The sequence below is a fragment of the Bidens hawaiensis genome, unplaced genomic scaffold (assembly GCF_021521415.1).
Source record: "Bidens hawaiensis isolate Kalapana, Puna unplaced genomic scaffold, B.hawaiensis_p1.1 tig00026395_1, whole genome shotgun sequence".
In the NCBI taxonomy this organism is placed as follows: domain Eukaryota; kingdom Viridiplantae; phylum Streptophyta; class Magnoliopsida; order Asterales; family Asteraceae; genus Bidens; species Bidens hawaiensis.
Window position 1 is genome coordinate 241,635 of NW_027494246.1, and position 16,646 is coordinate 258,280.

The following is a 16,646-nucleotide window of genomic DNA, read 5'->3' on the forward strand; positions in this document are numbered from 1 at the left end:
TTTGTATGTGGTATATATATATATGTGTGTGTGTGTATATATATATATTAGCCTACAACACCATTACACCTCAAAAACAAATTAATATAATTTGCTGACTCGGCGCCACGTGTCGCAATTCGCCCAATTTGTAGCCCCTCCATGTCACACCCCCATCTTAGACCTAGGAGTGTGACCCAACAGTTGGTACTACAATTGTAAATAAATCAGAGTTACGCTCAATTAGCGGAAGACTTGTAAAACTTGTGGATTTAAGTTATAAATATTTACATACAAAAGACGGGATATAAAAGTCACCCGTTTAGTGTTTAAAAGATTATTTGTTTAATAATTACAATAACCACCATTTTAAGTTTATACAAAACAAATCCGAGCCATCGGATATATAAGTAACACTTCGATACTCCAAGCGCTAATCTTGGTCACCTGCAAAATGTAAATAAATACGTCAGCAACGAATGCTGGTGAACACGCTGACGCTAAAATATTTTCTTTTACTTTATTACTCCTCGAGACTACGCCTGCCTCGGCCCATCGTGGCTTAGGAATAACAAAGTTAAATAACACATTTATAAACTTGAGTTTCTACTCTAGGTCACCTCAGCAAACACCGCAGCGTTCGACTTAGCTAAGTACCCGTATGTATACACAATGATCGTGCTTCCCGCGGGAAAGCGTCCTACGACCAAGCGTGGTGCGGTGTGCCCACCGCGTACTACCACATATGTAAGGATCCAAACAAACGTATACTACAGCCTGAGGGCTAGGCTTATACTCTTATTTATAGCAGTTTTAGTAACACGTAGTTCCTTATAAACAATTTTCATATAACATGTTTGACTCGTGTGAAAACAAGTTTATAAAAGTTTGGGGGCGTATTCACCTTATCGCTTTGGGATCGGCTTCAACCTCGTCCGAGGGTCTTTCCCTTGCTATCTCGCACCTATAGTACGAGTATAACCAATTGTTAGTCGGATATACCATCCGGCTTAAGACCTTTAGTCTTATTTTATATCCTTTACCTCGATGAACCTTTAGTTCATAAATCTCTTTTACTTGAAAACCTTTAGTTTAAAAGTAATTATAAACCTTTAGTTTATTTATAAAACCCGACGTTTCTTCTTTTCTAAGAAACATATTCTTTTCTTTATTATTTAAGAATACTCATTATTACTTAAATAATAATTTCATAACAAAGAATATATATACTTGCACACACACACACACACACACACACACACACATATATATATATATATATTTATCTATCACCACATATCTTTTACTCTTACTTTGTTATGTTTTCTTTTCTTTTATCGAGGTATCGAGTATAACCTCGACTTAAGATTTAAGCCTTTATAATAATATTTTATTATAATATTCATTGGCGTTAAGCCTTACCTTAAAGGCTTATGAAAACCCTAAGAACTCGAGCAGCACTCCAACGCCGCTTGTTTTCCTTTGTCGTCTTGACCAACGTTCCTTCTTGTTGCCAAATGATAATACCAATCTTCAACACTTGTTGGCATGCTTCTCGAGACTCATCTCCATGATAACAAATGCCTTCTTGGTATATGGGTGGAGGGTGGCACGAACTTCGAGGAATCGTCGAGGAATCGGGGCACGTTTATCGAGGAATTATGGCACGAACTTCGAGGTATGATAATATGGCTAGTGAGATGTTAGAGAGAGAAAGAGAAACTGATTTTGGTGTGTGGAAAGTGAGAACCCGAACCTTGCTATTTATAGGCAAATTCTTGGGATCCCATCGCGGTACGCGACGGCCTCTTGGGCACCCGTCGCGTATCGTGACGTAGCCCTGGCCAGTCACAACGTAGGTCTGCCACGTGTCGCCACATGGCAGATGGTGTGTCACGTGTTGACACGTGGCGGACGACGTGCCACGTGTGGCCACGTGTCCGACACGTGGCAGACGGTGTGCCACATGTGGACACGTGGCAGACGGTGTGCCACATGTGGACACGTGGTAGCTCTTGTGCCTGAGGTGTTAGGCCACGTCATTGCGATACGCGATGACGTTGGCTTAACAGCGATCGCGTATCGTTGTTGACTCCATCTAGAACCTTTGACCAACCCGCGATACGCGATGGGCTTGTCCTTTGTCCCGTCGCGTATCGCCAGAGGACAAGAAAACAGAATTTTCGTTTTAATCCCTAATGTTTGGAAATTTGGCAAATTTGGTCCCTTCACTTTGAAAAGTTTATAATTTGAACTCGAAATTTTATCGTTTTTACACTCCACTATGCATAGCCTAAAAGCATGTGCACAATGACACGCGGTGATTTATAACGCACAAATATGTGTGTCATGAATACAAAGTCATTTTTTTAAAAAATTAGAAGATTTATGACACTTATTTTTGTGTGCCATTAAACTAGTGTCATAAAGTAAAAAAAGTAAATCGCTTTCGTCATGCATGCATGCCACCTTAAATCCAAATAAAAGATTGACCCTCCTTCGAACATATCTTTCAATATAGCGCCTAATCAGTCCTTCTCCATTCTCTCAATTGAATGCTATATATCAATCTTCCAGGCTTTCATCAGTCCCACCACGACGATCAGTCGCTATCTTTCAATATAGCGCCTAATATGTCACTATCAATCCTTTCATATATATATATATATATATATATATCCAATTTTGATTGTTGTACCACGCCATTCCAAGCATTGGAGACTATCCACCTTCAAAACTTAAATAATTATACTGCAAAAATATTTGTCTCAAGACAAGAATTATTAGAAATCTACAAATAATCAAAAGTTTAAGGGAGTGATTATCATAAAAAATCTTGACTAGTAAGTTATTCATAACCGATCTTCAAGTTATGAAAACAAACTTCAAGGGTATTTTCTTATTCTACTGAAATGAACCTAAAAACGTTATTTTTAATTCGAGTTTCTTACATAACACTTTCTGATTCAAAATATCACTTGAACATTTCATCAAACATCTGGTGCACGATTGATATAAGTGAAAAAAAAAACAAAGTAATTTCTATCACTTAAGCCACAATATCCCAAATTAAGCATACAATCAGTTGACATCTCATAAAAAAACAAACTGTTGTAGACGAATGTATGTTAATAACGATATGTTGTTATGTGATGGTGTTTATACACAAATTCAATAAATACTTTACTCACTTTCATCTTAATCTGACGATCCCAGGATGTATTAATCGATATGTTGTAAACTGCTGAATCCAATGTTTTGAAATCAGTTTGTTAAAAGTGTGGTATGAACAAATCACGTGCTCTATTTAGTTAATAATAGCCTATTGTTACTGCTAAGAGTATGGCCGCAAATCAATCTTCCAAATAAAAAGTAAAAAAAACTTCAACCGCATAACACCAGTTGCAAAATCTCTGGTCGCCTAGCTGTAAGACCCTAAACCCAGGTACTCATTAACATAGTTGTTTAGTAGGAAAAAAAAAAATAAGAATTAAATACAAATGACAAATATATATATATACCTCGACTAAATAAAGTTAACAAAACAAAAAAATGACAATGGCGGTGATGATGGTGGTTGGTGGTCATGTATTGGTGGTGGCGTGGACTTGATGGTGGCGTAGGTGGTTGCAGCGACTGTGATGGTGGTGGTGGCGGTGACAGTTAGGTGGTAGTCAGTTGGTGGTGGTGGTTATGGTAGCGTGTGATCTGCTGTTGACCATGGTGGTGGTGGTTGTGATGGAGGTTTGTTAAGTCGTATTGGTGGTAGCGACAACAACAGTGGTGGTGGTCAAGTGGTAGTGGTTGTGGTGACAGCGATGTTGGTGGTGGCAGCGGTGGTCAACTAGTGGCGGTGGTCCAGTTATGGTGGTGGTAGTTGTCTGGTGGTTTTTACAGAGTTGAGTGAAGGGGGGACGAAATGAAAAAAAAGTGGGAAGGTGCAAATGGTTTTGATGTAATAAGATTCCTTGTTTAATGGTTGATTTCATTCCATTAACCAAACAAAAACTTATATTTTGATTTCATCACATTGATTAAGCCGTTACTCCTCTCATTTCTACATACCAAACACTACACTAGGGTTTTAGATGAGGTTTAAGATGTTTTTAAGTTATCCCATGGACCTTAAGCCCATAACCACTCCTAAGTCCATTTTATATTTTGAAGCCCACCATGTTAGTTATTATTATTTAAAATAAATAAATAATAACACATAATTATAATAAATTCCTTTATTTATTCTTTCGATAAAAGTCGGATATTACAATAGTCAATGGTTGCAAAATCCGCCTGGCAAATACTTCGACCACGCCACCGGTTGCTAAAACTCCGACCGCCTAGCCATCAGTTGAAAAAATGTCCGACCACGTAGCTACCGGTTGCAAAAAACTCAAACTTCATAGCCACCGGTTGCAAAAACTTAGCCACCGAAAATAAATGGTTGCAAAAATCTCGACTGCTTAGTCACCATATCATTTAATTGGCATTTTCGGTAGTAAATTTGCTAAATCGGTCTCTAAATTTGCTACCGTTTTTTTATTATTGCAAATTTTGATGATAATTGCTCAATTTTTAAGTAATGTAATGATAGGTATAATGAAACACTTTGTAGATATGCATCACCTTGAGTGCTTGTAAAGTTGCGTTTACTACTTTTTACGCGTTTATGTTTTCAATATTATCACACGAAATCAATTTTTCAAAATTTTCTCATGGATTGTTCTTCTATATCGATTCATTTCATTTTCTGTGGAATCATCCATTGCTGTTTAATATTGTTTATTTGCATTGTACCTTCTATCGTTTGTTGTCAAGGTAGGTGCACCATATATGGAAGAAGAGACAAAATAGTAAGTTTAATGATAGAAGAAAGCTCTAAAACTGATAATGCATGTCATGTCATGTTGTTTCATATAAACATATGTTTCTCAACCAACCCTTCACGTCTTCCACTTCAAATATATTGATGACGCTTTTCGATTTTTATTTTATAAAATAATTATGCTTCCAAGTTCCAACTAAAGAGTTATGCGTGACCTTGACTATCAAATATCAAACACAGTGTACATGCATTATTATATAGTTAAAATAAAACATTTTTTATATATTTTTAATTGGTTATTTGAGATATAAACAACTTCGCTCGATGAATCATTTTTATCGTCTTCTTCAAATCTCTTTCATGACCAATAAAAAATGATTTTTTTTAAAAAAAAGTATGAATCATCCCTAACAATGTTTAAGAAATCATGACATTGTATACACATGTTTTTTTATAAACTAATGTATTTTTGTTATCTATAGATCATCATGACATAGCAAGTACAATAAATCTTCCTTTAAAGTTTTAACCATATCCCCATGGCCAGCTCAACGTTCTTAATAGCCTAAAATTAACTAAAATGTTGAGCTCTTTTTATTTTCTTTTCTTTATGTGTATAGCGCTATAGAGTATATAACGTTTATAAAATATGAAATGATATGCCGTGATAATGGATATGAAGCAATTATCCTTAGCTTGTGGCTCATCATTGAGTTACTAATTCTAAAAGAACTCTATTTCAAAATCTCATAAAACATCTACCTGTTCTAATAAAGTAAAATAGTTGTGACACGTGTTAATCTCACAATTTTTTTTCCTCCAAAACTAAAATATGGCATATATCAATAATTATACACTTTCCTTTTATATTTCATTTATATTATATCTAATTAAATTATTTACTTTTCTTTAAACTCTATTTGTGTTATATCTGTACACTTTTATGCAAAAAAAAAAATATTCAAATATTATACTAATGTACATCATTAGAAGATATTTCACAACATACTTTGTGAATACCAAAAATCTACAAAAACCATGTTTATTAAATAATGAAAAGAATATAATTTTAAATGTTATCATTAACATATTATACTTTTATATTGTTGAAGATTGTAAATTAAAAAAAAAACACTAATATGCTTTCAATTTACAAAGTAATTTTTTTTAATCATTAAATTATAAATATATGTTTAAAAGTTGATCCATTTTTTAAAAATAAATCCATTTATCTATTGTTTTTTTTACATTATCGTATAAATTTATAAATTAAAAATATATGATTTAAATCTATCTATTTAATTTTTCGGTTAATTTAGTAAACTATACATATATGTGTTATATTATAAGTACAGTATATACTAATCACTTTCAAATATAACAAAGTTTATCATATTTAGTTTCTTGGATTTTTTTATATCAAGGATTGCTTCGAGTTTTTGGTGAAACTTAAATTTGATTGTTACGGGTTAATTGTTGATAAATATATCGTTTTGTACAAATTAACAACAATTGGCTCAAATTTGGTACGTGTAAAAAATGGGTAATCTGAATATTTTTAAAATTTTGAGAATGCAAATAGATTTATCGTCTAACTTGTTATGAGTTCAAAGTTTTGACTTGAAAATGTAAAACAAATGAAAGTTAGAATTTTAAATGTGACTGAGTTTCGAAATTATTTTTAGTGACATTTTTGAAAACAGTCAAAAGATTCGGGATTTTACACATTGAGTTTTTTTCACATGACTATTAAAATTTAAGAAAAAATGACAACCACTTATGACATGTCATTTTCAGGCCTATCAATACTTTTAACTTTTATCAAATTATAAATATTTGTGTCAGCATTGACTTTTTCTTGAATAGTGATCAGAATGTTGTATGTGAAACATGTCGTACAAAATTATGCTCAAATAAAGCAAAATATTCATAAAATTGAACGGGTTAACCTGTTATATTTTTTTTATCAATTGGAAAAGTCAAGAAGTCTCTCAAACTTATCAAAATATTTTTAATGGTGTAACTCAAAACTATTATTATATGAGAAGTATTATCCGAAATTGGTTCATAACGAAATTTCTTTCAATTATACATACATGATACTGAGAATAAATTTTCAATAGACGGAGTGTTCGTGTGTATGTTTTTGCACTTGCATTATTTTTTTTATTAAGTTCATTTTTTTTAAAAAAAATAATTTTATGATATAAATAAAATCAATTTATGTATAATGATACAAGCATAGATGAAATAAATTTTTCAATATATATTATGTATTGCTTTATTTGCAACTTAATTATTTAAATCATCCCGTGTGTTACACGGGCTCTAAAGCTAGTAATTAACTCTTATTTAAGCTGGAGGCCAAAAATCATTGCCTCATTTAGCTTACCCACGAGACGGTCCTGACTATCCCCTGGCTTCAAATAAGTAAAAGTTATAGCATAGTTACTATTATTAGTTACAGGAAATGACATATCGGTTTTTATGAAGCTTGCCATCTGATTAAATAATGTACGTCAACCTATTGTCATTAGGTATATATAAGGAGATAAACCAGCCACATTGATATTGGACACAGGAACTGATGATTGATGGTACTGAATTTGATCAATGATGTATGCATAGGAGCGCTAAAAGGCTGTAAGGTTAAAATCGGGAAGTAGATCGCTATGTGGATAGGCTGCTATAGCCTATAAGTCTAAACCAAAATTTTTATCATGGGCTTAAACTGGTACAACAGTATAAACTGGTATTAACATCCATTTTGGCGGTTCAAATTATACTTCGTTCCCCCAATAACCGGACTAAATCATACCGGACAAGTGACCAGCAGTTAGTTATATCTGTATCACCAACCGACATATTTAAATCACTATTTAAAACATTGGCAAGGTTGTTAATTACCATGTTAGCCAACGAGTCTATATTGTGGGGCGGGAGCATCAAATGTGAACACCTCAAATTCAGCCTCGCTTTACATTCCAACAAGCTGGGTATTTCTTTTTCACAGACTCCTTAATATTTCATATTCATTATCAAGGTGACATTTAATAAAACATGCCCACGAGTCCCAATGGTTGAAGAAGGGCACGCAACATTAAAATTATAATCCCAGCTTATACGTGCGTCCATGATAGATAAAGGTGTGAATCTACGTTCCGAGAGCACCAATTCCGCCTCGACTTGCTTATGCACAACCAGGATCGATGTTGCTTTTTTCAGAAAAATTAAGAAAAATACCTAATGGATTTTTCAATAGATTCCTTTGAAATATGTCTATAATTTTCCGAAGGATTTTCGTAGTTAGAATTGCCCTTGTTTTCTTGTAGTGTAAATGAGCCAGCGAAGACATGGGTCCAGTTATCTAAGAATGAGTGGTTTAGCAATAAATATGGTTTAGTAGTTTTCTTGTTTGTCAAATTTGAGTTACTGAATAATAAATCGTCATAGGATCTGATCAAGAGATTTATTATAATTGAGTTTTGAGTGATTTTCATAACTATTATAAAATATATATTTTTTTTAAATATTGTGTGTTCGTTTATTTTTTTGTTTGTTTATATATATTTTTTTAACGTCCATTAATCATTTCTTGAAGAATATGAGTGGAGTTTGACCAATTGTGAATTGTCTATTTTAAGTGAGGGGTGTTTTTATAACTTAGAGAGAGATTTAGGATATTCTGAGTGAAGAGTTTTTATAATTTAGAAAACGTAGTGATTTTTATGTATATTTGAAAAGCTACTTTTCATCATCTATAATTTTTTAATATATTTTGAAAGTGTCTGTGAATGAAAGAAAGATAAATAATAATGATAAATGTATTAAAATATATTAATTAGTTGAAAATTAGGTAGAAACTGTAGTGATTAACGTAATTTTGAATTTATAGATCGGAGATTGGATGATGATACAACAAATCTACTTGAATTTAGTAGACGATCATAAGGATGGTGTGGATGGGGGGGTGGGGGGGGAGATGATGTGAAAATAATGTTAATATTAATAATGGTAATTTAAATCTAAAAAGATTTTTTTGCAATTTATTTAATCAAGCTAACTCCTTGGTAAATAAGGTACGAAAAAGTAAAGAATCGAAAACCTTCCTCGATTTTACCACGTCATCCTAATGTTTTATTTTAAAAAATAATTTTAAAGTATTGGTGTTCAGTTTTATATACGTGTACAATTAGTTACTAGTTACTACATCTAACTAAGATGTATTCAAAGTAGTGATGACTACATGAGTATATGCTACGTTGTTTTAACGTTATCATACAACTTAAAATATTATATTTCTCTATCACAAACATCCCTCACCCACACACAAATATGCATCATGTCGTATAGTATTAATTAATAATCTATGTATTAGTTCCATCTTAAATATGTACGTCATTAGCTAAAACGCGTATTGATGAAAATTATATATATTCATTATTTAGCATAATACTTATAAATATTTAAGCGTATATTAGTTGTTACAAATATACAAAATTTAACTAAGCAATTAAAAAACATAAATTTATAACAATTAAAAACTAATTATGTTATGTTTAATTAAAAGTCATTAAGTTTTAGTCACTGATTTTTCTACAAATAGTTATTCCACATGACTAGCAAAAAGAAGTCAAATCAGTTATAAGTCTACTATATCTACTTTTGAATAAGTCAAAAAGTCAAAAGCGACAAAGACAGTGTCATAAATATAGTTAAACGTTTAAGATTTTGTTAAACAAAAGTTATTAATGTAGTACACGTTGTAAACACTCATATTATTTGTTAAATATAGTTACCAATATTCCGCAAATTCCTTATTTCTATATATAAATGTTTGTTATGGCATTATTATTATAAAAGAGAATCGGACGGAAAGCATTTTGCCGTTCCAAATTTTAATTTGTTACAAAAAATAATAATAATATTCATACATAGGAGACTATAAATATGCACGTCATATTTGGCACTTTGGCAGTTTTGTTTCAATAGTTTCCTCTGGTGGTTATTTTGGATGTCAACTGCCACTAACCCTGCCGCTGGAGGTTCCAGACAATCAACCCACCGCCGGCGTCTGCCGGAATTAATGTCTGTAATTATAGACTCACCCGGAGAACATCCATGCAACTACCACTTGTTTTCAAGGAAAGGGTTGCCGGCTTTCAAGTGTTTGAGAAGAAGGAAGAATGTGTTTTTTGTGTTTGTGATTCTTTTGGTGGTCTTGTGTAAGCTTGCCTACATGGCCGGGTGTCGGATGGCCGAGGCCAAGGCCGAGGTGCATAGTTCCGGCATGTTCGTCTTGAGGCGTGACTCGATTAAGCCTCAGAGGATTTTATCGTCAGAAGTTGAATCAGCCGTGCCGATTAGACCACTTGAAAGATACTATGATCATAGTGTACGTAATTTAACATCTTTGTTTTTTTTTTTACTTCAAATTATGGTTTTTAACGCTTTTTATTCAGGATGATCACATTGTTTTATTCAGTGACGGACTCAGAAAATTTTCTCACGTGAATTTTAAAATTTTTCTTAGTTAACAGATAGTTGATTGAATTAATATTTATTTATTTTATTTTTGTGTTGTTGGATAAATTAAGAACAAGGAGTGGGGTGCAACAATGAAATACAAATGCTTCATAGAATGTTTTGACTTTTGACCAAGTAATCAAATTTGTTAAGAGATTCAGTTTCTTGTAACACGAAATGACCCTTTTACCCTCTTACTGTATTTAGATGATTTCAAAGCTAAAGATGATTAATTTATAACGTGTTAAACATGTTGTGATTAATTCCTTGTTTGTTCCTCATGACAGGTTGAAGAAATTTGGATGAAACCAAACAGCAGTGATTATCATCAATGCATTGTTCGACCAAGGAACCGAATAAGTTAGTCGACCCTGTTGGATTTTGTTTATATAAAACTATATATATGATTCTCCAATCCAATCATCATGTGACGCCATTTTCTATTTCATTTTATTTTGTTGTCTTATAGAGACAAGCTCAAGGACAAACGGCTGTATCCTTGTACATGCCAATGGTGGATTGAATCAGATGAGAACCGGGGTGAGTCATTATCGTCCAAAACAATTATTTCGGATTAAACACCTCTCTGCTTAAAAAAATCAGAAAATGAACTTAATATAATTTGTTTGTGTTCATAATGTTATCGAGCTTCAAAATGTCTAACTTATTAATTATCATGGTAGATATGTGATATGGTAGCGATTGCGAAGATCATGAATGCAACCCTTGTTCTTCCTTTTCTTGATCATCAGTCCTTTTGGACCGATCCCAGGTACGCCCCCTTTGTGCGCTTTTTAGGTATTGCCCATGTATTGTTGTTCCTGGAAAGACAGCCTTAAATGGCCATACATATGGTTAGGCATCATGTGCATACCTTACCGAATATAATTGCAATGTTTTCTAGTGCTACAAAGGTAACAAGTTAAATTTTGTTTCTGAAAATATTGCATTGTTTTGTAGTGCCAAAAGAGGTTACAAGTTAAATCCTTTTACTGTAATAAAGATTCTAAAGGGAAAAATAAAAACATTTTGCATTAATTTCATGGACATTATGAATTTATGATATGGTAATACTACCATTTGCAACACAATAACGTCTTCTTATTTGCAGTGATTTTAAGGACATTTTCGACTGGAGGCATTTTATGGAAGTTTTAAAAGATGATATTGAGATTGTAGAGTCTCTACCGCCAGAATTCAGGAATAAGAAACCGCATCGCAGGGCACCTATTTCTTGGTCAAAGGTATGTATGCAAACTTTACATTTGAAGGGAGAAACAAAAACCTTTTTGTTTGACTTTGGTCAATGCAGGCTAGTTACTACAGAGGGGAGATGTCTTTATTGTTGAAGAAACATAAAGTGATTGAGTTTACACATTCGGATTCAAGACTTGTCAACAACGGACTCGCGTCGTCTTTGCAAAAGCTTAGATGTCGAGCCAATTACGAGGCCCTACGTTATTCTCATGAGATTCAAGAGCTTGGAAAAAAGTTAGTTGATAGACTTAGGAGCAAAGGAGAACCTTATATTGCTCTTCATTTAAGGTAATTAATTAGTTTATTGTTTTAAAGTCAAGCATCTAAAGTAAAAAAAAAATTTATTGTTGGATGACTTTGCAGATATGAGAAAGACATGCTTGCATTCACAGGGTGCAGCCACAATTTGACAATAGATGAAGCAGAAGAGCTAAGGGCAATGAGATATGGTGTGAAGCATTGGAAAGAAAAGGAAATAAACAGCAAAGAAAAGAGGCAACAAGGGGGCTGCCCAATGTCCCCTAGAGAAGCAGCTTACTTCCTTAAAGCCATGGGGTACCCTCCAAACACCCAAATTTACATAGTTGCGGGTGAAATATACGGCAATACAAGCATGCGCACCTTTGACGATAGTTACCCAACCGTGTTTTCTCATACCAAACTTATGACTCAAGACGAATTGGACGCGTTTAAGCGGTACCAGAATCGTCTTGCTGCAGTTGATCATATTGTTGCCCTTGAGAGTGATGTTTTTGTTTACACGTATGATGGGAATATGGCAAAGGTGGTCCAAGGGCATCGGAAGTTTGAAGGGTTCCGCAAGACCATTAGCCCTCATAGGTAAACTCACCTCACTTGTTAGGACTAACACTCAACTTGTTGCATCAGTAATATTCTCCTTTTCCACTCTGAAAGAAAATAAAAACCTTTTGGTTTAATGTTTTCATGGAGGGACAAGTTTAGCTAACCTCATAACTAATAATCCGAAGTGACATATTAATTATTAAATGTTGAATGATGGCTTTTATTTGGTTTTCAGGCAAAAATTTGTTAAGTTGATAGATCGGTGGGACAATGGAGTTGTAACATGGGACACGTTTAGTTCTCAAGTGAAGACCATTCATAAGGACCGGCTAGGTGCACCACGTGAGAGGACCGTCCGTGACTCCCCTAGAGTAGAAGAAAATTTCTATGCAAACCCGTATCCCGGGTGCATTTGCCACGGCTCCATTGACAGACCTATTAGTCCACAAGTCGACCGAAGACCAGGCCAACGAGTTTCCTTTTCGTCACAAATATAGCTAGGCATTTAATTTTTAGCGGTTGTATAGTGCACAAATAGGATCGTTGCTTGACCGCAACACAACATGAATTTTATTTTATTTTTTGGTTTTAGAAAATGGGGAAATATTAAATGGGAATTTAGCTTTTATACATGCATATATATCTATATCTATATATGCAATATATTTCACATGGTACATAAAGATGATGTTAGGTGTTTCTCACATGCACATCATGTGCATTTAAATCTCGTATTACATTTTGTTAGTGATTGCATCAGGCAACTGATTACCATTATAAAAAGAATGACAAGTATATCACCTTAGCATCCGCAAGGTTAAAGTTACAAGGCTATACACAAATCACATGTTTGAGGGGATAGATCCGGTACGGTTTAATGTGGCCAGTTTGGTTGTTTTGGGGTTTTGTTTGCTAGAAACATGTGAGTATCTTTTATATGGTTGTCGATTACTCGATTTGGAAGGAAGGTGTGAATGTGTAGGGCTAAAGTGGTTTTGATGAACATGGTAAAATTAAGGAGGTTTCATGTCACTAGAAGTCTGGTATATGTTTTGTCATTGTAAGGCAACAAGGATGGTAAATAATTATCGAATGAGTCCTTTTTGAATTTATAGGATTGTTTGTATTAATTAAACTTGTCATTTATCCTAATTAAATTTTATATAACCACATTTGTTTTCACATTTGTTTTCAAAGGGACATCCTGTAGAGCAGTGTGCCCCACATCTTGTATTAAACTAAAACCACATTGGTTACCAAGTGGCGTGTCCCACAATTAAAAGGTAGGAGTTCACATCTTGTAGTCACACACCCGGCCCAAAGGGCTGGCCAGAGAGGGCGACGGTCTAATGCTTACCGGTTTTTGACGCCTAGTAAACGTTGACGTGTTTATATATATTTAATAGACGGGTGTTCATGTGATGCAGTTGGTGTTTGAACACATACCTTATTAATCGCATAACAATTATGAGTGTTTATTGTTCGGTTTAAAACCTTGAAATTGTTTAGACCGGTCATCGGTTTGGTTTTACAATTGGTTTATGATTCTACCATATTCAATCATAACTTTAATTTCCCTCATATTTTCTAATCTATGCGCTCTTTAACCTATGCTATCCATGGGCTGTGAGTTTAAATTGGTATCCATTAGTTTTAACTTGTAACTCATTAAAAAGTAGTATTTAATGTAATTTAAATCATATTAAATTTTTCTAACTCATTACATTTAGTTTTATTATTAGATATAGATTGTTTGACTATAATTTTGTTTGAAAAGATATAAACTATCTATATATTCTAATAAATAAATACCCATTTTTCCCACTTGTCACTCTCATAGCTCTCTTTCTCTTTTTTTTCAACATTTCAATATTGATCATTATATTTTAAGTCATTTCTATATATGAATTGAAGTTTATTTTTCTTGAATGTAAATCTTATTTGATTCATTCATTAACATTAATAGTGAAAGATAATAAAATAAGAAAATATCAAAATTAAAAGTTATAGACCTATTAGAAATCAAGGTAAACTATAACTTGCTTTTATACTGAGATTTGAGCAGCAATGCATAATTTTTTATATAAGATATTTGTTTCAAATTTGGATTTAAAATTTTCTCATATGTATTTGAACTCAGGAAAATGTGTGTTTTCTTTATTTTCTCCAACCATTTTATATAAATATTGCAAACATGAAGAATACATTTTGTATATATCACGGTGTTTAGCATTAAATCATTGAAGTTGAATATTATAATTATAATCCATATGAATAACGATTTACTATATGAACTATCTATCATTTATTTATATGTCTTTTTTTGTGCAGTATAAAAGGTTAGCCATAAGAATATCAATATTTAGTTTTCAATATTTTCTTTCATAACTCAAGACAAAAATGCTCCAAAAACACATATTTTATGACTTGATTTATACTTTTTTTATACATTCATATATATATATATATAATTTAATATGCCTGTTATAAGACAAATTACTTAATTAAAAGCATTCAAATTTTTAAACAAAAAATCTGTTTCAATCCCTTTTCCACTATTTTCGTTTTCCAAAAATCATTTAAGATATGAAAACCTAGAATATCGTTTTCATCAGTTATTCGTTCAAATCATTTCAATATTATATTACTTAGTAATTTTAATTTTAGACAAATACAATGATTTGAGGTTATGTTAGTGTTACCTGTTGGGTAGTGTATAATTAAAATATCTATTATAATTTATATTCAAAATTAAAAAGCTATACACAGTTTTTTTTTTTAAATAATTACTTTTATTTGAATATGGCTTTAAGGTTAGTATGTCTTTGTCATTTTCCATTCATATGAAATGAAACAAATCATTTTGTTATATTTAAATTTTGGGTTTTATATGTTTCTTGATTATACAATTGTTAATTTTAATATATAAACTTAATTAAAATTTGTCATATGCGTAATATTAATAACTACAAATAATTTATCATGATCAATCAATTTCAGATTCTAATGATGATTATATCATCATAGTTCAAGTAATCTGTTTTTTAGGATAATCATGTTTTTTTTTTCTTTTTTTGATAAACATGAGCAAATGATCTCAAATGACATCATATATATGAATTTGATTAAAAGGTATGTTATTTTATGTGTATGAATATTCTTTTGTTAGTTTCATGGATATATATTATAATTTATCTAGGGTCGCGGTATGTACTTGAATAACCTTATTTGTCACACAGACAACTATACATGGCTATATCAAGAGTTATAAGCAGACATATATGTTACCTTATAAAGAGTTACAAGCAGACATGGACTAAAGATTTTTATTTTTGATAAACAATGTATACGAACCAATACAATCACAAATGTAGTGTACAAGGACGAAGTAGTGTTAATGTTAATTTTTTTGTTTGTCCCATTACAAATGCCCACTTTCAAAATTTATTAGTCAATTTCCAAATTTACCCTTAAACACACACAATTAACATTAATAACCAATATTGATGGACCCAATTTCTAAGGGTATTAGTGTCATTTGGTAAGCAAGAAAAGTAATCATTCAATCTACCTTAAACTTTGTGTTAGGGCTGTCACTTTTACCTGAAACCCGAAACCTAACCCGAGAAAACTCGCACCCGAACCCGAACTAACCAGACCCAAAAAACCCGAACCCGAGAAAAGACTAACCCGAACCGGAACCGAAGTAATTCGGGTTGGCTCTCGAGATCGATTTATAAGTTTTAGGTCAACCCGAATAAACTTTTAGTTTTAAAATTAAATACATTTTTAGGTATAATGACTTAGTCATAGCCACTAAAGTTATTAGAATCCAGTCCTAATTGACTATTGTCATTACAACTATTATAAATCGATTGGTTATTGTTAATTTATGTTTTCAGTGTATTACTAATAGTAATCGTAATTGAGCAACTAAATCACGTCCGATTAAAGACGATTATGATTCGAGTTAGTTTTTACTCTTCTTTTGAATTGTTTTATCAAGTTATGTTGGTTTATTATTTGATTATTTGAGTTACGGGCAAAGAATCATATGTTATTATAATTTTAGCATTGTAGTATTTAAATTTTTTAGTTTTGTTTTCTAGGATACTCGAAACCCGATTAACCCAACCCGAAAAAACCTGAACCTGAATTACCCGAACCCGAAAAACCCGTGAAATATTCGGGTTGGGTTTCGGGTCAAGATTTAAAACTTTGAAACCCGAAGAACCCGGCCCGAAACCCGAAAAACGAA

At 32.6% G+C, this 16,646-nt stretch overlaps 1 protein-coding gene across 1 annotated transcript; it reads left to right on the forward strand.

Moving 5' to 3' along the window:
• The first annotated feature begins 9,773 nt into the window (after positions 1–9,773).
• LOC143573353 (O-fucosyltransferase 19-like) lies at positions 9,774–13,094 on the forward strand. The gene is made up of 8 exons (XM_077058253.1): positions 9,774–10,196; positions 10,615–10,687; positions 10,797–10,867; positions 11,011–11,099; positions 11,439–11,571; positions 11,640–11,872; positions 11,948–12,424; positions 12,624–13,094. The coding sequence occupies exons 1-8, from the start codon at positions 9,816–9,818 to the stop codon at positions 12,883–12,885; spliced, it is 1,719 nt and encodes a 572-aa protein (XP_076914368.1). The 5' UTR covers positions 9,774–9,815; the 3' UTR covers positions 12,886–13,094.
• Positions 13,095–16,646: the final 3,552 nt, after the last annotated feature.